This window comes from Ambystoma mexicanum, chromosome 3q (assembly GCF_040938575.1).
Source record: "Ambystoma mexicanum isolate Mex_15411 chromosome 3q, UKY_AmexF1_1, whole genome shotgun sequence".
Lineage (NCBI taxonomy): Eukaryota > Metazoa > Chordata > Amphibia > Caudata > Ambystomatidae > Ambystoma > Ambystoma mexicanum.
In genome coordinates, this window is record NC_090926.1 from 1259532788 (window position 1) to 1259559642 (window position 26855).

The 26855-nt window shown below is 45.4% G+C and overlaps 1 protein-coding gene across 1 annotated transcript in view; it reads right to left on the reverse strand.

Annotated features, from left to right (window-relative positions):
* The window catches only part of LOC138448102 (uncharacterized), a 124552-nt gene that overhangs the window by 10966 nt on the left and 86731 nt on the right, over positions 1–26855 (reverse strand). Inside the window, exons 2-4 of the mRNA XM_069604650.1 lie at positions 12362–12450; positions 2478–3074; positions 296–2373 (exon numbers count right to left, since the gene is read on the reverse strand). Of these exons, the coding sequence (XP_069460751.1) occupies positions 296–2373; positions 2478–3074; positions 12362–12450 (2764 nt within the window). The remainder of the gene's footprint in view (positions 1–295; positions 2374–2477; positions 3075–12361; positions 12451–26855) is intronic.

Below are 26855 nucleotides of genomic sequence, written 5' to 3' on the forward strand. Positions count from 1 at the left end.
GGATGATGGCAGTTATTGTACTTATTTGGATGATGGCAGTTACTGAAGTTACTGTGATGATGGCAGTTACTGAAGTTACTGGGCTGATGGCAGTTACTGCACTTATTGGGATGATGGCTGTTGCTGAAGTTACTGGGATGATGGCAGTTACTGCACTTATTGGGATGATGGCAGTTACTGCAGTTACTGAGATGATGGCAGTTACTGCACCTACTGTGATGACAGCAGTTACTGCACTTATTGGGATGATGGCAGTTACTGCAGTTACTGGGATGATGGCAGTTACTGCACTTACTGTGATGACAGCAGTTACTGCACTTATTGGGATGATGGCAGTTACTGCAGATACTGGAATGATGACAGTTACTGCACTTGCTGGGATGATGGCAGTTACTGAGGTTACTGGGATGATGGCAGTTACTGTAGTTACTGGGATGATGGCAGTTACTGCACTTATTGGGATGATGGCAGGTACTGAGGTTACTGGGATGATGGCAGTTACTGCAGTTACTGGGATGACAGCAGTTACTGCACTTATTGGGATGATGGCAGTTACTGCAGTTACAGGGATGATGGCAGTTACTGCACTTGCTGGGATGATGGCAGATACTGAAGTTACTGGGATGATGCCAGTTACTGCACTTACTGTGATGACAGCAGTTACTGCACTTATTGGGATGATGGCAGTTACTGCAGTTACTGGGATGATGGCAGTTACTGCACTTACTGTGATGACAGCAGTTTCTGCACTTATTGGGGTGATGGCAGTTACTGAGGTTACTGGGATGATGGCAGTTACTGCACTTACTGTGATGACAGCAGTTACTGCACTTATTGGGATGATTGCAGTTACTGAGGTTACTGGGATGATGGCAGTTACTGCACTTACTATGATGAAAGCAGTTACTGCACTTATTGGGATGATGGCAGTTACTGAAGTTACTGGGATGATGGCAGTTACAGCACTTACTGTGATGACAGCAGTTACTGCACTTATTGGGATGATGGCAGTTACTGCAGTTACTGGGATGATGGCAGTTACTGAAGTTACTGGGATGATGCCAGTTACTGCACTTACTGTGATGACAGCAGTTACTGCACTTATTGGGATAATGGCAGTTAATGAAGTTACTGGGATGATGGCAGTTACTGAAGTTACTGGGATGATGGCAGTTACTGCACTTATTGGGATAATGGCAGTTAATGAAGTTACTGGGATGATGGCAGTTATTGTACTTATTTGGATGATGGCAGTTACTGAAGTTACTGTGATGATGGCAGTTACTGAAGTTACTGGGCTGATGGCAGTTACTGCACTTATTGGGATGATGGCTGTTGCTGAAGTTACTGGGATGATGGCAGTTACTGCACTTATTGGGATGATGGCAGTTACTGCAGTTACTGAGATGATGGCAATTACTGCACCTACTGTGATAACAGCAGTTACTGCACTTATTGGGATGATGGCAGTTATTGCAGTTACTGGGATGATGGCAGTTACTGCACTTACTGGGATGACAGCAGTTACTGCACTTATTGGGCTGATGGCAGTTACCGCAGTTACTGGGATGATGGCAGTTACTGCACTTGCTGGGATGATGACAGTTACTGAGGTTACTGGGATGATGGCAGTTACTGCACTTGCTGGGATGATGGCAGTTACTGAGGTTACTGGGATGATGGCAGTTACTGCAGTTACTGGGATGATGGCAGTTACTGCACTTACTGTGATGACATCAGTTACTGCACTTATTGGGATGATGGCAGTTACTGCAGTTACTGGAATGATGACAGTTACTGCACTTGCTGGGATGATGGCAGTTACTGAGGTTACTGGGATGATGGCAGTTACTGTAGTTACTGGGATGATGGCAGTTACTGCACTTATTGGGATGATGGCAGGTACTGAGGTTACTGGGATGATGGCAGTTACTGCAGTTACTGGGATGACAGCAGTTACTGCACTTATTGGGATGATGGCAGTTACTGCAGTTACAGGGATGATGGCAGTTACTGCACTTGCTGGGATGATGGCAGTTACTGCAGTTACTGGAATGATGACAGTTACTGCACTTGCTGGGATGATGGCAGTTACTGAGGTTACTGGGATGATGGCAGTTACTGTAGTTACTGGGATGATGGCAGTTACTGCACTTATTGGGATGATGGCAGGTACTGAGGTTACTGGGATGATGGCAGTTACTGCAGTTACTGGGATGACAGCAGTTACTGCACTTATTGGGATGATGGCAGTTACTGCAGTTACTGGGATGATGGCAGTTACTGCACTTGCTGGGATGATGGCAGTTACTGAGGTTACTGGGATGATGACAGTTACTGAGGTTACTGGGATGATGGCAGTTACTGCACTTGCTGGGATGATGGCAGTTACTGAGGTTACTGGGATGATGGCAGTTACTGCAGTTACTGGGTAATGGCAGTTACTGCACTTACTGTGATGACAGCAGTTACTGCACTTATTGGGATGATGGCAGTTACTGCAGTTACTGGAATGATGACAGTTACTGCACTTGCTGGGATGATGGCAGTTACTGTAGTTACTGGGATGATGGCAGTTACTGCACTTATTGGGATGATGGCAGGTACTGAGGTTACTGGGATGATGGCAGGTACTGCAGTTACTGGGATGACAGCAGTTACTGCACTTATTGGGATGATGGCAGTTACTGCAGTTACTGGGATGATGGCAGTTACTGCACTTGCTGGGATGATGGCAGTTACTGCAGTTACTGGAATGATGACAGTTACTGCACTTGCTGGGATGATGGCAGTTACTGAGGTTACTGGGATGATGGCAGTTACTGTAGTTACTGGGATGATGGCAGTTACTGCACTTATTGGGATGATGGTAGGTACTGAGGTTACTGGGATGATGGCAGTTACTGCAGTTACTGGGATGACAGCAGTTACTGCACTTATTGGGATGGTGGCAGTTACTGCAGTTACTGGGATGATGGCAGTTACTGCACTTGCTGGGATGATGGCAGTTACTGAGGTTACTGGGACGATGGCAGTTACTGAAGTTACTGGGATGATGGCAGTTACTGCACTTGCTGGACCAATGGCAGTGGTGATGTTTATGGCCTGTCTTGTATTTCCTTATCATGTGCTTTCTTCTCTCTGTCTCTTGTGTCACTATAATGAAATGAGAGGTGTATATTTTGGCACCTGTATTTAGGTTATATTTTGCAGTGGGCCCCTTACCAGACAGTCCTGTGGCACAGTCAGACAGGAGGTACCATTGGTTTCCCTTTAGTCTGTAAAGAGATGTTGGTTTTCTGTTTGGCTGTATCTTTCCAGCAGAGCGTGTGTGTGTGTCTTTCTGGTGTTATCTGGAGTTTGTAGTTGTGTCTGTTGTGAGCTTTCTTGAGTGTGGGGTTTTGTCTCAAGGAATCCATGGATAAGAAAGAAATGGACAGAGGCAGCCCCATAGCGACCCTTTCTGATAGCTTTCTCCCATAAAAGATGACCCCACATCATATAGAGGAGTAAGTTCACCTTCCTCTGCAACTCCCCAGGGTTTTAAAGTCTTGCATCGCCTTTCCCTGTCTTGGTTCTGTGCATCACAATGTCGAGAGGGCCTGCTCCTAAGGTTTGGCGCCTTCAATCTTTAGCCCAAAAGGGTTAACACGAGAGAGAAGAGTCTTCCATAGGCTCTGTACATTATATTCCATAATTCATCGGAATGACATCATCCCCGTGAAATATGGTCATCACCAGATGGGGAACTGATTATATAAACATGGTCAGTTACACCCACTGTCCTCTAAAAATGCCAATCTCTTGAAATAATGAAAACAGAGCCTGTCTTTGGCCCTCATTCGAATCTGCCCATTGGGGCACATTGTGAGGTGGGCATTGCAGGGAGCAGCTGTGGGCCAAGTTAATCCCTCTCCTCTACCTACTCATCAGCTTTGAACCCATGTAATCAGGCCTCATCGATTAATCGGCAGAAAGGGTTAACTGTAGACAGAACCTATGCAAACCCACGTCTTCTGCAGATCAAATCCTTGGAAAGACATCAGTTTGAAGATGAAATGTAAACATCTTCAGTAAAACCTCATCTCCTGGAGAGCTTGAATGAAGAATAGTTCATATTTGCATTCTGCAGTCTAGCAACTGGGGTGCAACCTGCCTGAACTAACCCCCTTCCAAGAGGAAAACATGTGATACTGATCATTTAAAAAATGTACAAGAAAAGAACATGTCAATGTCTTGTGAACTACAAATGCAAATAACAACACTAATGGACAAATATTTTTATATATTGAAATCACAGGACCGGCTTCTTATTAGAAGATGGTTTTCCGGAATGTAGGATTTCACTCATTGTGTAGCTGACATATTTCTTTACTTGTGATGTTATAAGTACACAATGGATAATGTGTATTATAGTGCACTAATTTCCCTCCTGGGGTTCATGTGATATTTCCAAACACCTCAGCTTTGGGTTTGCGGTTTATCATGCTGCCTACATTACGAGTTGGCCGGTGCGGTGTTAACATGCCGGCAATTCCGTGTATTGGTAATTCCATTTACCGGCATGTTACCGCACCGAACAACTCAGAGTTTGCTGGTGGGGTGGCTGGAATTAGCACAAGCTCAGAGCTGGAGGTAATTTTGGTACCCCACCAGCAAAAATTGCCAGTATCACAGGTACCAGTATACCAGCAACTCCACCCATGGAGACCCGTGGGACTCCATGGAATGGGAAGTAACTGCCCTTACTGCTAATTCTGCCAGACCAAGTGCCGGTAACGGTAATTCCATTTGGTGGTATCCCAGCGGATTTACTGGCGGGATACCTTAAACCTATACAGAGGCCCAATGCCTTTATTGAAGCAAAATAAACAGTTACCTTTTGTGTATTCTATACACGACAAGCCACACAACTCGCTTTAATTTCAGTATTGATGTGAGCTAATATTTAAGCCGAGCATTGCTAAGCACTGGTACAGTGTGAGTTAGGGTTTGATGCTTAATGTGAATTCGCCTGATTACAAATCCGGCGGTAACCCTGCCGGTGCTACCAGTGCGTTACCGCCAGACTTGCAAGATTTACCGGCGCCTGGCTTGCCAGAGACACCAGGGGATTACAATGGGAATGGGGACGACGGAAGCACCAGCACCGTTAATAATGGTGCCTGGTGCTTCCGTGAAACTCTGCGGGCGGGTGCCGTTCCGCCCACCAGGTCCGACACTGGCAGGTGGGACGCACCCACCCCCAGAGTTGTACTATGCCGGTCCGGTAATAACGGTGTCGGTAGGCTGCTGTTACCAGACCGGCACAGTTGGAACAAGGTCCAATGACTTTGTCTAAACCAAGTGTGTGTTGTAATATGGGCATGCAGACTGTTTGTAAACTTGTCCTGTTATTGATACTAGCTTGCACTCTCTAAGAGAGTGTGTCTGTGTGTTTGTGTAGTTGTGCATTTGTTATCTACAGCGGTGGCCAAGTTTGAGCAAATGTGGTGGTTGGTGGTAGATGTGTGTGTTGTTGTGCATGCGTCGTTCATGTGTGTATCAAGGTGTTGGAGTTCAGGTACGCAGGGGCGTCAGTGCGTCATGGGGCAGATTGCAATAGTGGGAGAGGGGACAAGGTTCAGGAGCAGGGATGTGTGCCGTGGTGCATGATGGATGTGTGCATGTCCTTCTGCCGCTTCCACATGTGGTCTGCATTTATAGGCATATTTGTAATAGTTCTGGTAGTGTGAATTCTGCCCATGTCATCCCTAGAGAAGACTCCTGGACATAGGAGCTAAGCACAGAAACACCTATGTCCCTGCCTTGAGATGATAGTGTGAGGATGGCCATTGTTATTCATATCAGCCAGGCCAGTGGAGTCTTTGTCGTGATTGGCTGGGAGCCCTGACCCAGGTTTCAGGAGGCAATGTGTTTCTCTCTTCCTCCCAGCTTACACTCTGCCCCTGTTTCTAGGCCACAGTTTCTCTTCTATTCTCAGCATATTAAAGGATACTCGAGCAGCATGAACTTTCACTACAGGTTCCAGCATGCAGCACTGTTCTCTTTGCTCCGCCCAATGTTCAATATGTGTAGGCGTGCACATTGTAGGGACCCTCTCTACAGATTTCAGGATGTAGTGCAGCTTCTCATGTATTCTCACAATGTTTAATTAGTGCTCGTGCATGCTTGGGGCCCCTTGATCCATGTTATATCATATGTATCACTGTTTCACTACATGCAGTGCTTAATACGTGTGTGAGTTGAGGGGGGGTACCTTCCCAGGGCTCAGCCCCAGCACTTATTTCTGAGCCGGGCACTTATTTCTAAGCCCAGCTTGATTAAGTTGTGGTGTTTTGGCAACTTTATCATTTGAACTGTCAGTCAGTCACAGTAACATAACAATCAACCAGAGTGCACGGGCCCGTGGCTCTGCACCCTGGGCATTGGCAGGGTCTCTGCATCGGGGCCCGGGTCTCTGCATCCTGGGCACAGGCATGGGGCTCTGCACCCAGGCCTGGCTCGTTGTTATTCATAAACCTGATGGCCCAGTCTGGCACGGCAGGGCTGTTCATCCATTTTCATAAATAACAGTGAGTTGGGCAATGCTGGGCCCACCCACACACTACTCCACTCAGCCTGAATAACATTGTTGCACATTCTCTACTGTAATCACCAGCGGGGTGGGTGGAGAAGAAGCAGCCAGCAGCCCCAACACCAGGGCAAGGTCAGTGAAAAGGCCCATACTGGAAAGGAGCGCCTGTCACGAGCAAAACATCACACGGAGATCGTGCCGCAGTGTTTGACAGGCAAGTTCATCAGTTCAGTACAGTTTTGCCTGCATTTGTCCACAATTTACCAAGGGGTAAAGCATGTTTGCTCTTTATTTCTCTGAATAAATGCTTAACATGTTCCTCTTGCCTCCCATAGGATCAGAGCCAAATGTTAACAAAGTCTTTGAAAGAAACATTTAAACATTTATTTTATTTGAAGACACAATGATTATGTTATGCAGCTTAGTATCTGTAAAACGCACAATGTATCCATCATCCTCAATGAACTGGTGCGGTTTGCAGCTTTAACCCCAAATATGTTGACGCTGTATGGAGCAGCCATGGGTCTTCCAAGCGGCAGCTGCACAACTGCAGCAACACATCGACACCAACAATCTCCTCCAGACCCACCATCAGACCCAGATGCAGCACAGAGACAGCAACCATACAGGTAGTCATTAACTCCCTCAACATCCTTGGAGACGGCCACCCCTGCCTCCTGGTTCACAGTAGAGCACCTGGCACTTACAGACACCCTACATCGACACATAGGGATCAGCAGCCTTGTCATACTCTGGTTCAAGTCCTACCTCGCCAACCGCAAGCAGTTTGTTCAGATGGACTCCTCTAGATCGCTAATGCTACCCGTCACCTGTGGAGGCCTATAGAGTTCCATCCTCTCCCCAGTGATCTTCAATCTATACATGGAGCTGATGGGAGCCATCCTTCCCTCACACAACATCCACATCCACCAATCGGCTGACGACATACAGCTACACCTCAAGATCGACTCCATCAAGGACATCCATACGCTCAAAACCTGACCCTTGCTGATCCCCTCTTGAATGCACAGTGCATACTTGAAGCTCAACTCCTCCTCCTCCTCACCAAGAGTGAACACCCAGACATACAAACATGGCTATCAACCATGAACTCTGAGGGATTCACACTTGAACTCGCCTCCTGCAGCAAGTCCCCCGGGTTCCACATCGACAACCACCTCTCCTTCAAGACACACATAGCTAAAAAAAAACTCAAGACAGCTTGGTATCAGCTCTCCCTCATGCAGCAGCTAAGTCCTTTGTCATTAGATCCACAGATCAAGCACTGGTCCTATACCACCTGGATGGGGAAGTGCCTTCCATGAAGACCTCTCGTCATCCTCCCTTGTGCTCCTGAGAAGTGTCCTACATGCGGCCGCCTGCCTCATCAAGGGTCTACGCAGATACAACCACATCACCTCGGCCCTAATTGACCTTCACTGGCTCCCACTGCATGCACAAATCAACTTCAAGTCTTGCTGCATCATCTATTAGGCAGTCACCCTCAATTCACCAGACTACCTTGCCGAGAAACTGCATCTCCTGCGGACAGCGCACCATCAGAAGCCAGGACACGTGCAGACTTCAAATCTGCTGCTGCAAAAAGGGAAAGACCAGAAAACAAGCCTACTCCGCCTACGCCCCAAGACTTTAGAACCTCCTCCCCGTCAGCATCACACTCACCCCCACGCTCCTACAATTCAGAAAAGAACTCAGACCCACATCTTCAAGGAATTTCTCTGCCTCAACACTAAGGTCATCACATCGTCCCTCCCGCCATCTGACTCGCTAGACAGCGGTCACCCCTCTCCTCCCTGCCACTCAGTACAGCTGTACCCCTCTTCTATGCCACTCTGTATCCTACCCACAATGTATGTTGTTACCTCTGAAAAGCACTCTGTTACGCATCTATATTGTTGTATAACTCTGTAAAGCGCTCTGTTATGTATCTGTATTGTTGTTACTTCTGTAAAGTGCTCTGTTATGGATCTGTATTGTTGTATAACTCTGTAAAGCGCTCTGTTGTATAACTCTGTAAAGCGCTCTGTTGTATAACTCTGTAAAGCGCTCTGTTGTGTATCTGTATTGTTGTATAAGTCTGTAAAGCACTCTGTTGTGTATCTGTATTGTTGTTACTTCTGTAAAGCGCTGTTATGGATCTGTATTGTTGTATAACTCTGTAAAGCGCTCTGTTGTATAACTCTGTGAAGCGCTATGTTGTATAACTCTGTAAAGCGCTCAGTTGTGTATCTGTATTGTTGTATAACTCTGTAAAGCGCTCTTTTGTGTATCTGTATTGTTGTTACTTCTGTAAAGCGCTCTGTTATGGATCTGTATTGTTGTATAACTCTGTAAAGCGCTCTGCTGTATAACTCTGTAAAGCGCTCTGTTGTATAACTCTGTAAAGCACTCCTCTGCTTCTCAATGCCAGGTCCGCACTCAATAAATACCATAATAATAATGGGTGGTGTCAACAGAGGGCGGGCAGCTACCTGCCCCGATGTGTTGCAGTAGGCGAGAACATATTTGGGCCCGTTTCTTTCAAATGAAGCACTAAGGTGCACTGCTTGTGTGTGCTCTAGGAAACCAGGCTGTGCCTTTTACCTCTTCACAAAGGTCTGTAGTGGTTGGTATGAGCTTCAGATGCAGGTTCCTCGATGCAGCGCAACCTTCTTTCTTCGTCCCAATGATCAAGTTTTGAGGATGGGCACTAGGGAGTCTTCACTAAGTTCCAGGATGCTGTGTTTTTTCTCTTTCCACGTCTCAGTGCTGCAAGGTGCTTGGCGACCTGCACTGCACTCTTCAAGATGCAGCATGTTTTCTCATGCCCATATAAATCCTGTATGACCCAGTAACGCAGGCTCCCACTTGTTCCGTCGGCCGATTCTCTGTCCTTTGCTTTGATTCTCAGACAGGCACGCTCTTTCCTGCAGAGGCGTCACTAGGGGGGTGGGCTTGCCTGGGCTTTTTTGAAATTTTAAATGAAGATGGATGATGGTAGATCCACCTCTGGAACATGTGTGTGGCTAATCCGCACACAGTTTGCTATGCTCACCGCACCACATACGCATAGACCCGTGTACACTGGGTAAATTAAGCCTACAGGCGCAGTTCCATCTGTAATATTTAGTTGGGATCTGACAGGTGAAGTACACAATGCTTCTCCGGCCTAATTAACTAACAAAGTCTCCATGGATCCACCCTATCCTTTTGTTGAGCCCTGCAGCTGGTGGTAGCATTCAAATACTGTGCAGAGTTTAATTCAAACAGGCCCACATGGGGCCATGCTGCAGAGGTTCAAAAAGGAGACAGAAAACCCCAACACCCTTTCATGTGCACTGTGTCAACCTGAAGCCAGCTCCCTCCATCAGAATCGATTGACAGTGAAGTGTCATTTCTGCAACTGCGTGATTACAGTAGTCATCCCCACAGGGGGTCCCCATTCAGAAGGTATGAGTATGTGATTTGACAGAGCCAGAATGCCTGGTCTCACCGCAGCTTTAAGGGAGACCTGCCGCTTTAATCAGGAACCACAGAGAGCACCATTAACCAGAGGGACCCTTTGATTCACAACATACAGGAAGATGGTGGGACTTAGTAGTACGTGTTTTTGCCACTTTACCTTTTCTGCTGCAAAGGACTCTGGTTATGACCTCACACGTACAGAAGATTTTTGGTGGGGACCCAGGATTGGTTCATTAAGGTAGGGTTAACCTACACCAATCACTGTTGTCCATTTGGCTTTAAATGAGGGCTGATCCCGTCTTTCGGCAGATCATCTGAAGGCTTCACCAGAATCAGAAGGAAGAACTCATCATTGGACCCTGGCTGAAGGTGCACTCTGCCTTACATCTATCACCAGTTAAGGAAAGGCAGGACCTCCAAGAGGAAAGCAAGTTGCCTCCTTTAAACATCTCCCAGGGAACAAAGGGAGATACAGAATCCAGAGGAACCTCCAGCAGCTCCAGAAACAGTACCCAGCCAGCACACAGCGTGCCCTGCTAGGCTCTGCCAGCAAGCTTCCTAGGTGGGAAGTGCCAGAGAGTCTCTGAACCAGACCAAGGGAAAAGCAGCTGCCTGTACCACTCCCCTCAGCTTAGGGCTGTCGGCCTTCAAAGACGACACAAGCCTAGTGAAGAAGCAGGAGAAGTGCATCGAAAAGCATCTACTGGCATCTGCCTTAAAGGACATTTTCAAGCCAGTCGAACCCCTCGAGCTGCAACCGACTGCACCACTGACTGTTGTTATGCCGCAGTCGATAAAGCCGTCTGAGATGCCTCGACCAGTGCTTCTGAACCTCCGACCATCATGGAGACAATGATTCCAGACCCTGACCCACCATGTAGGCCAGCCAGCCTGCAGCTGTCCATCCAGCTTCACTCGCCAAACTGCCTGCTGCCTGATACCCACAGCTGCCTACCGTCTTGCACTCTGTTGCAGAAGCTGCAATGCGCCCTGAAACCAACTCGACCCCTTCAAGCACCAAGAACTTCTACAGCACAAGGTACATTGTGGTTTTGTCCCCCTGGTCCTTCTCCGAAGGCCCCTAGGGACATTTTATGACGCATTGCCCCCTTTGTGTTGAAAACAAGTATCCTTGAATTATTGCGACAAATTACTAGATCGACTACCCTCCTGTCAGTATCCAGAGTGCATTTCTTTTCCTTATTTTAAACTGTCTGTCCTATTCATTCCTATACAAGGTGTGTTGTATTTTGTAGTGTTGCTAGAACTGTTGGTTTTGATAATAGTAAAGTAGATATTTGTATACAACCTTGACTGGACAGTCCCTTTTATCATTGGGTAATAATTGTATTTTTGCTGTGTTTCAACCAACCAACTATCCACAACCTTGCGGAAATAAGCCTGCTGTTCCATCCAGGTTACCAAAATTGGACAAGAAGGTTTATAATTTTCTTGTGTTTCCAATCTGTTTGGATCCCTTCTAGTGTACTCGAGGTGTTGGACTGATTGATGGTTTAGAAACCGATATTCATCCCTGGACCACTGGTGCCCCGGAAGTTGATTTGTCACAGGGAGAACTTAGGGGTAGGGGATATAGCCCCAGGACCTTTGATTTCAGCCCCGGGTAGGAGCTCAGGGGCTAGAACCAAAAGGCTAGCTAGCCCCGAGCCCGACAGTCCCTACATTAGTGTTGACCCGGATCTTTTCCAGACATAGCAACACCCCTAGGTCTCTCATTCAACCTTCACTTTACATCTCCTCCCCTTTCTAGGTGTTCTTCACCCATCTCCTCATGGTGACATCGTGTGCCCCTTGTACACCACTCCCCCTCTTGAGTAATTGCTCACCAGAAGGCTCCTTCCGTCTCGCGTTCGCGTCCCTCCTCGGGTACGTCGGTTGTGTCTCCGCCTTCCTCTCTATCTCGTCCTCCCCCACTGCCACTGCTCAAGGCCTTGGAGTCAGGCCTTCAGATGTGAAGGGTTCTCGTTGGAAGGCACCATCCCTTTGCAAAGTACCAGTCGATGAATCTCGCTGCAGTCTCTCCCCGTTCTCTTCCACTAGAGTAGGATCTCTTCAGCCTTGGGCAAACAATGCCAGCTGGCAGGTTTTTGATCACCTTCCAATGTGTACTCACATTATAGATACATTTCTTTCATAGCAAATATCTTGAGTTTGCCTGATCTGATGTTTGAAACTGTATCTGGCATTCACAAGTTTCACTTAAGGACTAGGTGTAGGCCAACAATTTCTAAAATGGAAGAGGAGAAGTTCAGTCAATTGTTCCCAAAAGTCAATTTGTTGATCAATGGCAAAAAATACCTTCTTTTTCAACATGAAAGTGTTCATCAAAGTTCACCAAAATGTTGGCAAATGTCTTTGGCTGTGGCCTCATTTTTTTCTGGACAACCCTGGTGACAAGTTTTCATGAACAAGCACAAAAGCTACAGAGGAAAATGTCTGTCACATATTGTACCGACAGTATAGTTAAGGTTACATTACACTTTACATGGGAAACAGAAAAAGCCATTTCGCCTATAAATGTTGACCTCTTAATGGAACGTCACCAAATGTGGCCCAACCATTTATTTATTTACATTTTTAAAGTGTTCAACTGCCCCGGGGGCATTGAGACGCTGTTACAGGAATATGTCTTAGTTGCGTATTTATAACGCGCTTATTACCCAGAGGTTTCTAAACGCGGACCCGGGGATCAAACCTGTGTTGCTTCGCGTTGTCTTGTTTCCAAGGTGAGCACGTTGCCCCTGGGCTATCCTCCCGAGACGCAGATTGCAGTGTGCAGGCCAAGATTGGGGAAAATTCATGAACACTTCCATATTTCCAAAACAAACTGAATAACAACAATTTTCACTTTTCACACAAGGGGATTATCCTTAGATCCCCAAAACCCCACTCTTTTAGCACAATTATCTCAAATTGTCCTACTTCACTTTAGAGATTTAGGGTGTGCAGCAAGATCCCTTGGGGCTCTGCTGCACGCAAAGGAAACCTGGAACCAGTCGATACTGAAATATTCCATTGTGAAATTCTCATCATGTAACTAACTTTTGAAGATGAACGCACCACAGGAAAAATACACAGACATAAATGAAAACACAATGGGCCCGATTCATGGGCTATTTTCCCAGTTCAAAGTGAATTTGCACCGCATAGCAAATTCACTTTGAACCGGGCAAATTTTCGATGAATCGGGCCCACAATGTTCTGTGACACACAGGTCTGAAAATTGAAAAATAATCTGAACATTTAAAATCCCATAGGAACATAGGGAAATACCACAGAGGTCCGAAAAAGCCCCGGGTAGGAGCTCAGGGGCTAGAACCAAAAGGCTAGCTAGCCCCGAGCCCGACAGTCCCTACATTAGTGTTGACCCGGATCTTTTCCAGACATAGCAACACCCCTAGGTCTCTCATTCAACCTTCACTTTACATCTCCTCCCCTTTCTAGGTGTTCTTCACCCATCTCCTCATGGTGACATCGTGTGCCCCTTGTACACCACTCCCCCTCTTGAGTAATTGCTCACCAGAAGGCTCCTTCCGTCTCGCGTTCGCGTCCCTCCTCGGGTACGTCGGTTGTGTCTCCGCCTTCCTCTCTATCTCGTCCTCCCCCACTGCCACTGCTCAAGGCCTTGGAGTCAGGCCTTCAGATGTGAAGGGTTCTCGTTGGAAGGCACCATCCCTTTGCAAAGTACCAGTCGATGAATCTCGCTGCAGTCTCTCCCCGTTCTCTTCCACTAGAGTAGGATCTCTTCAGCCTTGGGCAAACAATGCCAGCTGGCAGGTTTTTGATCACCTTCCAATGTGTACTCACATTATAGATACATTTCTTTCATAGCAAATATCTTGAGTTTGCCTGATCTGATGTTTGAAACTGTATCTGGCATTCACAAGTTTCACTTAAGGACTAGGTGTAGGCCAACAATTTCTAAAATGGAAGAGGAGAAGTTCAGTCAATTGTTCCCAAAAGTCAATTTGTTGATCAATGGCAAAAAATACCTTCTTTTTCAACATGAAAGTGTTCATCAAAGTTCACCAAAATGTTGGCAAATGTCTTTGGCTGTGGCCTCATTTTTTTCTGGACAACCCTGGTGACAAGTTTTCATGAACAAGCACAAAAGCTACAGAGGAAAATGTCTGTCACATATTGTACCGACAGTATAGTTAAGGTTACATTACACTTTACATGGGAAACAGAAAAAGCCATTTCGCCTATAAATGTTGACCTCTTAATGGAACGTCACCAAATGTGGCCCAACCATTTATTTATTTACATTTTTAAAGTGTTCAACTGCCCCGGGGGCATTGAGACGCTGTTACAGGAATATGTCTTAGTTGCGTATTTATAACGCGCTTATTACCCAGAGGTTTCTAAACGCGGACCCGGGGATCAAACCTGTGTTGCTTCGCGTTGTCTTGTTTCCAAGGTGAGCACGTTGCCCCTGGGCTATCCTCCCGAGACGCAGATTGCAGTGTGCAGGCCAAGATTGGGGAAAATTCATGAACACTTCCATATTTCCAAAACAAACTGAATAACAACAATTTTCACTTTTCACACAAGGGGATTATCCTTAGATCCCCAAAACCCCACTCTTTTAGCACAATTATCTCAAATTGTCCTACTTCACTTTAGAGATTTAGGGTGTGCAGCAAGATCCCTTGGGGCTCTGCTGCACGCAAAGGAAACCTGGAACCAGTCGATACTGAAATATTCCATTGTGAAATTCTCATCATGTAACTAACTTTTGAAGATGAACGCACCACAGGAAAAATACACAGACATAAATGAAAACACAATGGGCCCGATTCATGGGCTATTTTCCCAGTTCAAAGTGAATTTGCACCGCATAGCAAATTCACTTTGAACCGGGCAAATTTTCGATGAATCGGGCCCACAATGTTCTGTGACACACAGGTCTGAAAATTGAAAAATAATCTGAACATTTAAAATCCCATAGGAACATAGGGAAATACCACAGAGGTCCGAAAATGCTAACAAAAATCCATCAATTATAAAAATTCACAAATATCTGCAGAAATTAGACAAATCGTCCTAAAAGTTAGAAAATTATCTCTCAGAGACACAAGAAGGTCTGAAAACCTGAGCATTTCAGAAAATCGAATTTCCTTTTTGACAGAAGGGTAGAGTGCACACAACAATAAAAACATAGGGAACAGAACCTCAAGAAAGTTTTAAAATAGTGCTACACTTTCAACCTACAAAAAAGTAAAGACTATGAACTTTGGGAATGGTAATGTAAGGATGCTGAAACTCGCTGATCAAAAAAACTGACCCTGCAGCAAAACGTCACAACAGTCATTTTGAATATAATGCAAGTTACATGATTGTTCTACAAGTGCAGTGCCATGGACGAGTAGGCTTGTCCTTTTTGCATAGACTATATACTAGCCTGGCATTTAAGGGGTTAAAGTTAGTGTATGAACATTTCCTGTAGCGTAAATTAAGGTTTGGCCAGTGAGTGCTCGTACCTTAACGTTGGCTTCCCAATGTTCATAGACTTTACTTTTTGTCGATGCTAACCGTAACTCCCTTAAAAAATAAATAAATTTATATACACTTACAGCAAGCCGGCACATTTCATGTCTGCCTGCCGGAGCCGCCGTGCCCGGCAGGTCTGACCCTGCTGTGCACAGTGGCCACGGTAAGCAGACCGTCACGGAAGCACTGGCACCGTTGCTAACGATGCCAGTTCTTTCGTGTTCCCTATTCCCGTGGAGTCCTGTGGGACTCCACAGGAATGGGGAACAACATTTTGATGGCACCTAGGTTGCAGTCCGCCAGGACTTTTAAGGTCCCAGTGTTACCGGGAAGCTAGGTGCCGGTAACTTTTACGGGTGAGGCGGCACCCGCCGGTAGTACCAGCAAGGTTACCGCCAGAACCGGAATGAGGCCCAATGCGTCTGCATACATATCTATATGCCCATAGAGTTTGGGACACGGTCATCGAGTCTTGCTTTTTATCCTTTGCTTCTGGGACTTGCAATCCTGGATTTATAAAAAAGAAAAGCAAAACTACAAGTCCCAGAATGCAAACAAAATGCAAAGAAAGAAATCAACACGGCTTGCAAAATATACTAGCCCACTAGCATTGGCGAGTGGTTTTTATGAAGGGTTAGTATAATATGAAATGATAAGTAATTTATAACGCCCCGGTACACAAGTGTTTCTAGGCGCGACAAGACAAGGAAGGGAAGACAGAGGGTGGACGAGACAAACGATCTCACTAGGCCCTTTGTCGTTCAGATGGCGCAAGTACGAGAATGCAAAGTGCAGTTGGAAGGGAGAGTGGAGAGGGAGGGAGAGGAGGGGTGCAATCAGGGTATCAATGCTCTGGGTAAGTGCAGCCAGGGCAGAGTGGCGCTGGGCAAGGGCAAGGAGGCCGGGGAGCATTAGGAGTTACAGACAGAGGCCCTAAGTGCACAGTAGGCCCACGGACAGTGCAGGGGAGACTGACCATGTAGGAACATGGTACCCAGTGAGACTCAGAGGACCACTCGTGGTGCAGCAGACAGGTAAGTCAGCCGGGGAGGAAGAGAGAGAAAGCAGAGGAGAAAAGGAAGATCTTGAGCAGCATCTGGAATTTCAGGTGGTCCGGCTCAGGTTTGAGGGGGGCAGGAAGGCCATTCCAGAGGGAAACAACTGCAGAGAAGACAGATCTACCCCCCACTCTCTGCCTGGAGAAGCGTCTGACACTCAGCGAGTTGGAGGTAACTGAGCGAAGGCCTCAAGAAGGAAGGTATTTAGGAAGAGAGAGTTGGATGTAGTGCGGGCATCGACTTCAGAAAGCCTTCTGGGTGATGCAGAGGGTCTTGTACTTGACACACTTTGTTGGCAGTAAATGTCAAATACAACTTTCACTGCATGCTTGACAGCATTGCAGCAAATATGAAGTGTTCTAATGGTGACATGCACCATTTTACAAAAAGCACTGGTAAACATGTTGTCACCAGTCACTTTGGGGCAAGTGCATTTCTCACAGGTCGAGTTTGTAAACTAATGAACTCGTCCTGCAGGTCTAGTGGTATTTTTAAGAATTTGCAAGGCCTTTCTTGGGCCCTGTTTGCACTGCTGATAGCTTTCCCATTAGAGCCTATGAGGGGCCCATATCCCCCTCAATGCCCCCCCATCACCCTTTACATATTTGTCAATCACCCCCATCAGCAGGTGGGGCAACAGCCTGAGCATGGCCATATACAGCACATGCTCGCAGGCTGCCTGTCACACATGGGATGGCGGCGTCCAGTCTTAGCAAGGTTACGTACTTTGCACCAAATCAGGGAATCTGATAGTGGGCACTCCCAGCTGATGGTAGAGGCACACCTGCCAGCTGATAATGCCCTCAAGGTCAGGCCTTAACGATTGGGAACTCTCTGCCATCCTGACCTACTGGGGGCATGTGGAGTCAGCCGGGAAAGGAGTTTTTTTACATTAAAGAGGTTTGCATGGGGAGCGCACCCTGTCTACCAAAAAAGAAATATAAAAAAGGTGGCCACCTTGACTATAGCAAGCGAGTTCAACAAAGGGCCCTCTTTCTCTTTCCATGGTGTCCAGAAAAAGGGAGAGGAGGCAAGGGGTCAAAGAGCTGAGGCGAAAGGTCATTTTGCTAAATGTTATTTTTGGGTGGTGGGATAAGCAGAGTACAGGGGTAACCAGAGCACTGTGCCATCTGGACGTCTAGAACGTGGGCTTGTATCAGTACCGAGCATCCAGACTGGCCGACTCCCCCACTCGAGAGCTAATTTCCCATTCAAACGTTTTCATTCGTACATTTTTTTGACAAGGCACATTTCAAATGTGTAAAACAAACCACAACTCCTATTCACATACATTGTTCGGAGGACTTCTCCCTCCCCCGTATGGTTTGTGACATTGCAGCCCATGAGGGAGAGCTGTGGTCTGAGTTATAAGCCTGAGGCAAAGATGAGGGGGCAGAACGAGGTTAAGGGATGATGGCATCTGCGACGGCCCTGTCTTTGGTTTGCAAGAGTATTAATAATGCATGGCCGCCTGCAATGTCTGTATAACAACCTGAATATAGTGTTCTTTTAATACATAGCCTGCAATATCTTTATTAAACCATGAAAATTATGTTCTCATAATGCATGGCACCGTGCAATACCTGAATGAACGCCTGGAAATGATGTATCTGAATAAACGCCTGGAAATGATGTTCTTATAATCCATGGCACCGCGCAATATCTGAATAAACGCCTGGAAATGATGTTCTCATAATGCATGGCGGCCTGCAATATCTGAATAAACGCCTGGAAATGATGTTCTCATAATGCATGGCGGCCTGCAATATCTGAATAAACGCCTGGAAATGATGTTCTCATAATGCATGGCGGCCTGCAATATCTGAATAAACGCCTAGAAATGATGTTCTTATAATGCATGGCACCGTGCAATATCTGAATAAACGCCTGGAAATGATGTTCTCATAATGCATGGCGGCCTGCAATATCTGAATAAACGCCTGGAAATGATGTTCTCATAATGCATGGCGGCCTGCAATATCTGAATAAACGCCTGGAAATGATGTTCTCATAATGCATGGCGGCCTGCAATATCTGAATAAACGCCTGGAAATGATGTTCTCATAATGCATGGCGGCCTGCAATATCTGAATAAACGCCTGGAAATGATGTTCTCATAATGCACGGCGGCCTGAAATATCTGAATAAACGCCTGGAAATGATGTTCTTATAATGCACGGCGGCCTGCAATATCTGAATAAACGCCTGGAAATGATGTTCTCATAATGCATGGCGGCCTGCAATATCTGAATAAACGCCTGGAAATGATGTTCTTATAATGCATGGCGGCCTGCAATATCTGAATAAACGCCTGGAAATGATGTTCTCATAATGCATGGCGGCCTGCAATATCTGAATAAACGCCTGGAAATGATGTTCTCATAATGCATGGCGGCCTGCAATATCTGAATAAACGCCTGGAAATGATGTTCTCATAATGCATGGCGGCCTGCAATATCTGAATAAACGCCTGGAAATGATGTTCTTATAATGCATGGCGGCCTGCAATATCTGAATAAACGCCTGGAAATGATGTTCTCATAATGCATGGCGGCCTGCAATATCTGAATAAACGCCTGGAAATGATGTTCTCATAATGCATGGCGGCCTGCAATATCTGAATAAACGCCTGGAAATGATGTTCTCATAATGCATGGCGGCCTGCAATATCTGAATAAACGCCTGGAAATGATGTTCTCATAATGCATGGCGGCCTGCAATATCTGAATAAACGCCTGAAAATGATGTTCTTATAATGCATGGCGGCCTGCAATATCTGAATAAACGCCTGGAAATGATGTTCTCATAATGCATGGCGGCCTGCAATATCTGAATAAACGCCTGGAAATGATGTTCTCATAATGCATGGCGGCCTGCAATATCTGAATAAACGCCTGGAAATGATGTTCTTATAATGCATGGCACCGTGCAATATCTGAATAAACGCCTGGAAATGATGTTCTCATAATGCATGGCGGCCTGCAATATCTGAATAAACGCCTGGAAATGATGTTCTTATAATGCATGGCGGCCTGCAATATCGGAATAAACGCCTGGAAATGATGTTCTCATAATGCATGGCGGCCTGCAATATCGGAATAAACGCCTGGAAATAATGTTCTTATAACGCATGGCACCGTGCAATATCTGAATAAACGCCTGGAAATGATGTTCTCATAATGCATGGCGGCCTGCAATATCTGAATAAACGCCTGGAAATGATGTTCTCATAATGCATGGCGGCCTGCAATATCTGAATAAACGCCTGGAAATGATGTTCTCATAATGCATGGCGGCCTGCAATATCTGAATAAACGCCTGGAAATGATGTTCTCAAATGCATGGCGGCCTGCAATATCTGAATAAACGCCTGGAAATGATGTTCTCATAATGCATGGCGGCCTGCAATATCTGAATAAACGCCTGGAAATGATGTTCTCATAATGCATGGCGGCCTGCAATATCTGAATAAACGCCTGGAAATGATGTTCTCAAATGCATGGCGGCCTGCAATATCTGAATAAATGCCTGGAAATGATGTTCTCATAATGCATGGCGGCCTGCAATATCTGAATAAACGCCTGGAAATGATGTTCTCATAATGCATGGCGGCCTGCAATATCTGAATAAACGCCTGGAAATGATGTTCTCATAATGCATGGCACCGTGCAATATCTGAATAAACGCCTGGAAATGATGTTCTCATAATGCATGGCGGCCTGCAATATCTGAATAAACGCCTGGAAATGATGTTCTCATAATGCATGGCACCGTGCAATATCTGAATAAACGCCTGGAAATGATGTTCTCATAATGCATGGCGGCCTGCAATATCTGAATAAACGCCTGGAAATGATGTTCTCATAATGCATGGCGGCCTGCAATATCTGAATAAACGCCTGGAAATGATGTTCTTATAATGCATGGCGGCCTGCAATATCTGAATAAACGCCTGGAAATGATGTTCTCATAATGCATGGCGGCCTGCAATATCTGAATAAACGCCTGGAAATGATGTTCTTATAATGCATGGCACCGTGCAATATCTGAATAAACGCCTGGAAATGATGTTCTTATAATGCATGGCGGCCTCAATATCTGAATAAACGCCTGGAAATGATGTTCTCATAATGCATGGCGGCCTGCAATATCTGAATAAACGCCTGGAAATGATGTTCTCATAATGCATGGCGGCCTGCAATATCTGAATAAACGCCTGGAAATGATGTTCTGATAATGCATGGCGGCCTGCAATATCTGAATAAACGCCTGGAAATAATGTTCTCATAATGCATGGCGGCCTGCAATATCTGAATAAACGCCTGGAAATGATGTTCTCATAATGCATGGCGGGCTGCAATATCTGAATAAACGCCTGGAAATGATGTTCTCATAATGCATGGCGGCCTGCAATATCTGAATAAACGCCTGGAAATGATGTTCTCATAATGCATGGCGGCCTGCAATATCTGAATAAACGCCTGGAAATGATGTTCTCATAATGCATGGCGGCCTGCAATATCTGAATAAACGCCTGGAAATGATGTTCTCATAATGCATGGCACCGTGCAATATCTGAATAAACGCCTGGAAATGATGTTCTTATAATGCATGGCGGCCTGCAATATCTGAATAAACGCCTGGAAATGATGTTCTCATAATGCATGTCGGCCTGCAATATCTGAATAAACGTCTGGAAATTATGTTCTCATAATGCATGGCGGCCTGCAATATCTGAATAAACGCCTGGAAATGATGTTCTCATAATGCATGGCGGCCTGCAATATCTGAATAAACGCCTGGAAATGATGTTCTCATAATGCATGGCGGCCTGCAATATCTGAATAAACGCCTGGAAATGATGTTCTCATAATGGATGGCGGCCTGCAATATCTGAATAAACGCCTGGAAATGATGTTCTCATAATGCATGGCGGCCTGCAATATCTGAATAAACGCCTGGAAATGATGTTCTTATAATGCATGGCGGCCTGCAATATCTGAATAAACGCCTGGAAATGATGTTCTCATAATGCATGGCGGGCTGCAATATCTGAATAAACGCCTGGAAATGATGTTCTCATAATGCATGGCGGCCTGCAATATCTGAATAAACGCCTGGAAATGATGTTCTCATAATGCATGGCGGCCTGCAATATCTGAATAAACGCCTGGAAATGATGTTCTTATAATGCATGGCACCGTGCAATATCTGAATAAACGCCTGGAAATGATGTTCTCATAATGCATGGCGGCCTGCAATATCTGAATATTAGCCTGGAAATGATGTTCTTATAATGCATGGCGGCCTGCAATATCTGAATAAACGCCTGGAAATGATGTTCTCATAATGCATGGCGGCCTGCAATATCTGAATAAACGCCTGGAAATGATGTTCTCATAATGCATGGCGGCCTGCAATATCTGAATAAACGCCTGGAAATGATGTTCTCATAATGCATGGCGGCCTGCAATATCTGAATAAACGCCTGGAAATGATGTTCTCATAATGCATGGGGGCCTGCAATATCTGAATAAACGCCTGGAAATGATGTTCTCATAATGCATGGCGGCCTGCAATATCTGAATAAACGCCTGGAAATGATGTTCTCATAATGCATGGCGGCCTGCAATATCGGAATAAACGCCTGGAAATGATGTTCTCAAATGCATGGCGGCCTGCAATATCTGAATAAACGCCTGGAAATGATGTTCTCAAATGCATGGCGGCCTGCAATATCTGAATATTAGCCTGGAAATGATGTTCTCATAATGCATGGCGGCCTGCAATATCTGAATAAACGCCTGGAAATGATGTTCTCATAATGCATGGCGGCCTGCAATATCTGAATAAACGCCTGGAAATGATGTTCTCATAATGCATGGCACCGTGCAATATCTGAATAAACGCCTGGAAATGATGTTCTCATAATGCATGGCGGCCTGCAATATCTGAATAAACGCCTGGAAATGATGTTCTCATAATGCATGGCGGCCTGCAATATCTGAATAAACGCCTGGAAATGATGTTCTCATAATGCATGGCGGCCTGCAATATCTGAATAAACGCCTGGAAATGATGTTCTCATAATGCATGGCGGCCTGCAATATCTGAATAAACGCCTGGAAATGATGTTCTTATAATGCATGGCGGCCTGCAATATCTGAATAAACGCCTGGAAATGATGTTCTTATAATGCATGGCGGCCTGCAATATCTGAATAAACGCCTGGAAATGATGTTCTCATAATGCATGGCGGCCTGCAATATCTGAATAAACGCCTGGAAATGATGTTCTCATAATGCATGGCGGCCTGCAATATCTGAATAAACGCCTGGAAATGATGTTCTCATAATGCATGGCGGCCTGCAATATCGGAATAAACGCCTGGAAATGATGTTCTCATAATGCATGGCGGCCTGCAATATCGGAATAAACGCCTGGAAATGATGTTCTCATAATGCATGGCGGGCTGCAATATCTGAATAAACGCCTGGAAATGATGTTCTCATAATGCATGGCGGCCTGCAATATCGGAATAAACGCCTGGAAATGATGTTCTCATAATGCATGGCGGCCTGCAATATCGGAATAAACGCCTGGAAATGATGTTCTCATAATGCATGGCGGCCTGCAATATCGGAATAAACGCCTGGAAATGATGTTCTCATAATGCATGGCGGCCTGCAATATCTGAATAAACGCCTGGAAATGATGTTCTCATAATGCATGGCGGCCTGCAATATCTGAATAAACGCCTGGAAATGATGTTCTCATAATGCATGGCGGCCTGCAATATCTGAATAAACGCCTGGAAATGATGTTCTCATAATGCATGGCGGCCTGCAATATCTGAATAAACGCCTGGAAATGATGTTCTCATAATGCATGGCGGCCTGCAATATCTGAATAAACGCCTGGAAATGATGTTCTCATAATGCATGGCGGCCTGCAATATCTGAATAAACGCCTGGAAATGATGTTCTCATAATGCATGGCGGCCTGCAATATCTGAATAAACGCCTGGAAATGATGTTCTCATAATGCATGGCGGCCTGCAATATCTGAATAAACGCCTGGAAATGATGTTCTCATAATGCATGGCGGCCTGCAATATCTGAATAAACGCCTGGAAATGATGTTCTCATAATGCATGGCGGCCTGCAATATCTGAATAAACGCCTGGAAATGATGTTCTCATAATGCATGGCGGCCTGCAATATCTGAATAAATAATGCATGGCGGCCTGCAATATCTGAATAAACGCCTGGAAATGATGTTCTCATAATGCATGGCGGCCTGCAATATCTGAATAAACGCCTGGAAATGATGTTCTCATAATGCATGGCGGCCTGCAATATCTGAATAAACGCCTGGAAATGATGTTCTCATAATGCATGGCGGCCTGCAATATCTGAATAAACGCCTGGAAATGATGTTCTCATAATGCATGGCGGCCTGCAATATCTGAATAAACGCCTGGAAATGATGTTCTCATAATGCATGGCGGCCTGCAATATCTGAATAAACGCCTGGAAATGATGTTCTCATAATGCATGGCGGCCTGCAATATCTGAATAAACGCCTGGAAATGATGTTCTCATAATGCATGGCGGCCTGCAATATCTGAATAAACGCCTGGAAATGATGTTCTCATAATGCATGGCGGCCTGCAATATCTGAATAAACGCCTGGAAATGATGTTCTCATAATGCATGGCGGCCTGCAATATCTGAATAAACGCCTGGAAATGATGTTCTCATAATGCATGGCGGCCTGCAATATCTGAATAAACGCCTGGAAATGATGTTCTCATAATGCATGGCGGCCTGCAATATCTGAATAAACGCCTGGAAATGATGTTCTCATAATGCATGGCGGCCTGCAATATCTGAATAAACGCCTGGAAATGATGTTCTCATAATGCATGGCGGCCTGCAATATCTGAATAAACGCCTGGAAATGATGTTCTTATAATGCATGGCGGCCTGCAATATCTGAATAAACGCCTGGAAATGATGTTCTCATAATGCATGGCGGCCTGCAATATCTGAATAAACGCCTGGAAATGATGTTCTCATAATGCATGGCGGCCTGCAATATCTGAATAAACGCCTGGAAATGATGTTCTTATAATGCATGGCGGCCTGCAATATCTGAATAAACGCCTGGAAATGATGTTCTCATAATGCATGGCGGCCTGCAATATCTGAATAAACGCCTGGAAATATTGTTCTTATAATGCATGGCACCGTGCAATATCTGAATAAACGCCTGGAAATAATGTTCTTATAATGCATGGCACCGCGCAATATCTGAATAAACGCCCGGAAATGATGTTCTCATAATGCATGGCGGCCTGCAATATCTGAATAAACGCCTGGAAATGATGTTCTCATAATGCATGGCGGCCTGCAATATCTGAATAAACGCCTGGAAATGATGTTCTCATAATGCATGGCGGCCTGCAATATCTGAATAAACGCCTGGAAATGATGTTCTCATAATGCATGGCGGCCTGCAATATCTGAATAAACGCCTGGAAATGATGTTCTCATAATGCATGGCGGCCTGCAATATCTGAATAAACGCCTGGAAATGATGTTCTCATAATGCATGGCGGCCTGCAATATCTGAATAAACGCCTGGAAATGATGTTCTCATAATGCATGGCGGCCTGCAATATCTGAATAAACGCCTGGAAATGATGTTCTCATAATGCATGGCGGCCTGCAATATCTGAATAAACGCCTGGAAATGATGTTCTTATAATGCATGGCGGCCTGCAATATCTGAATAAACGCCTGGAAATGATGTTCTCATAATGCATGGCGGCCTGCAATATCTGAATAAATGCCTGGAAATGATGTTCTTATAATGCATGGCGGCCTGCAATATCTGAATAAACGCCTGGAAATGATGTTCTCATAATGCATGGCGGCCTGCAATATCTGAAAAAACGCCCGGAAATGATGTTCTCATAATGCATGGCGGCCTGCAATATCTGATTAAACACCTGGAAATGATGTTCTCATAATGCATGGCGGCCTGCAATATCTGAATAAACGCCTGGAAATGATGTTCTCATAATGCATGGCGGCCTGCAATATCGGAATAAACGCCTGGAAATGATGTTCTCATAATGCATGGCGGCCTGCAATATCGGAATAAACGCCTGGAAATAATGTTCTTATAACGCATGGCACCGTGCAATATCTGAATAAACGCCTGGAAATGATGTTCTCATAATGCATGGCGGCCTGCAATATCTGAATAAACGCCTGGAAATGATGTTCTCATAATGCATGGCGGCCTGCAATATCTGAATAAACGCCTGAAAATGATGTTCTTATAATGCATGGCGGCCTGCAATATCTGAAAAACGCCTGGAAATGATGTTCTCATAATGCATGGCGGCCTGCAATATCTGAAAAACGCCTGGAAATGATGTTCTCATAATGCATGGCGGCCTGCAATATCTGAATAAACGCCTGGAAATGATGTTCTCATAATGCATGGCGGCCTGCAATATCTGAATAAACGCCTGGAAATGATGTTCTCATAATGCATGGCGGCCTGCAATATCTGAATAAACGCCTGGAAATGATGTTCTCATAATGCATGGCGGCCTGCAATATCTGAATAAACGCCTGGAAATTATGTTCTCATAATGCATGGCGGCCTGCAATATCTGAATAAACGCCTGGAAATTATGTTCTCATAATGCATGGCGGCCTGCAATATCGGAATAAACGCCTGGAAATGATGTTCTCATAATGCATGGCGGCCTGCAATATCGGAATAAACGCCTGGAAATAATGTTCTTATAACGCATGGCACCGTGCAATATCTGAATAAACGCCTGGAAATGATGTTCTCATAATGCATGGCGGCCTGCAATATCTGAATAAACGCCTGGAAAGATGTTCTCATAATGCATGGCGGGCTGCAATATCTGAATAAACGCCTGGAAATGATGTTCTCATAATGCATGGCGGCCTGCAATATCTGAATAAACGCCTGGAAATGATGTTCTCATAATGCATGGCGGCCTGCAATATCTGAATAAACGCCTGGAAATGATGTTCTCATAATGCATGGCGGCCTGCAATATCTGAATAAACGCCTGGAAATGATGTTCTCATAATGCATGGCGGCCTGCAATATCTGAATAAACGCCTGGAAATGATGTTCTCATAATGCATGGCGGCCTGCAATATCTGAATAAACGCCTGGAAATG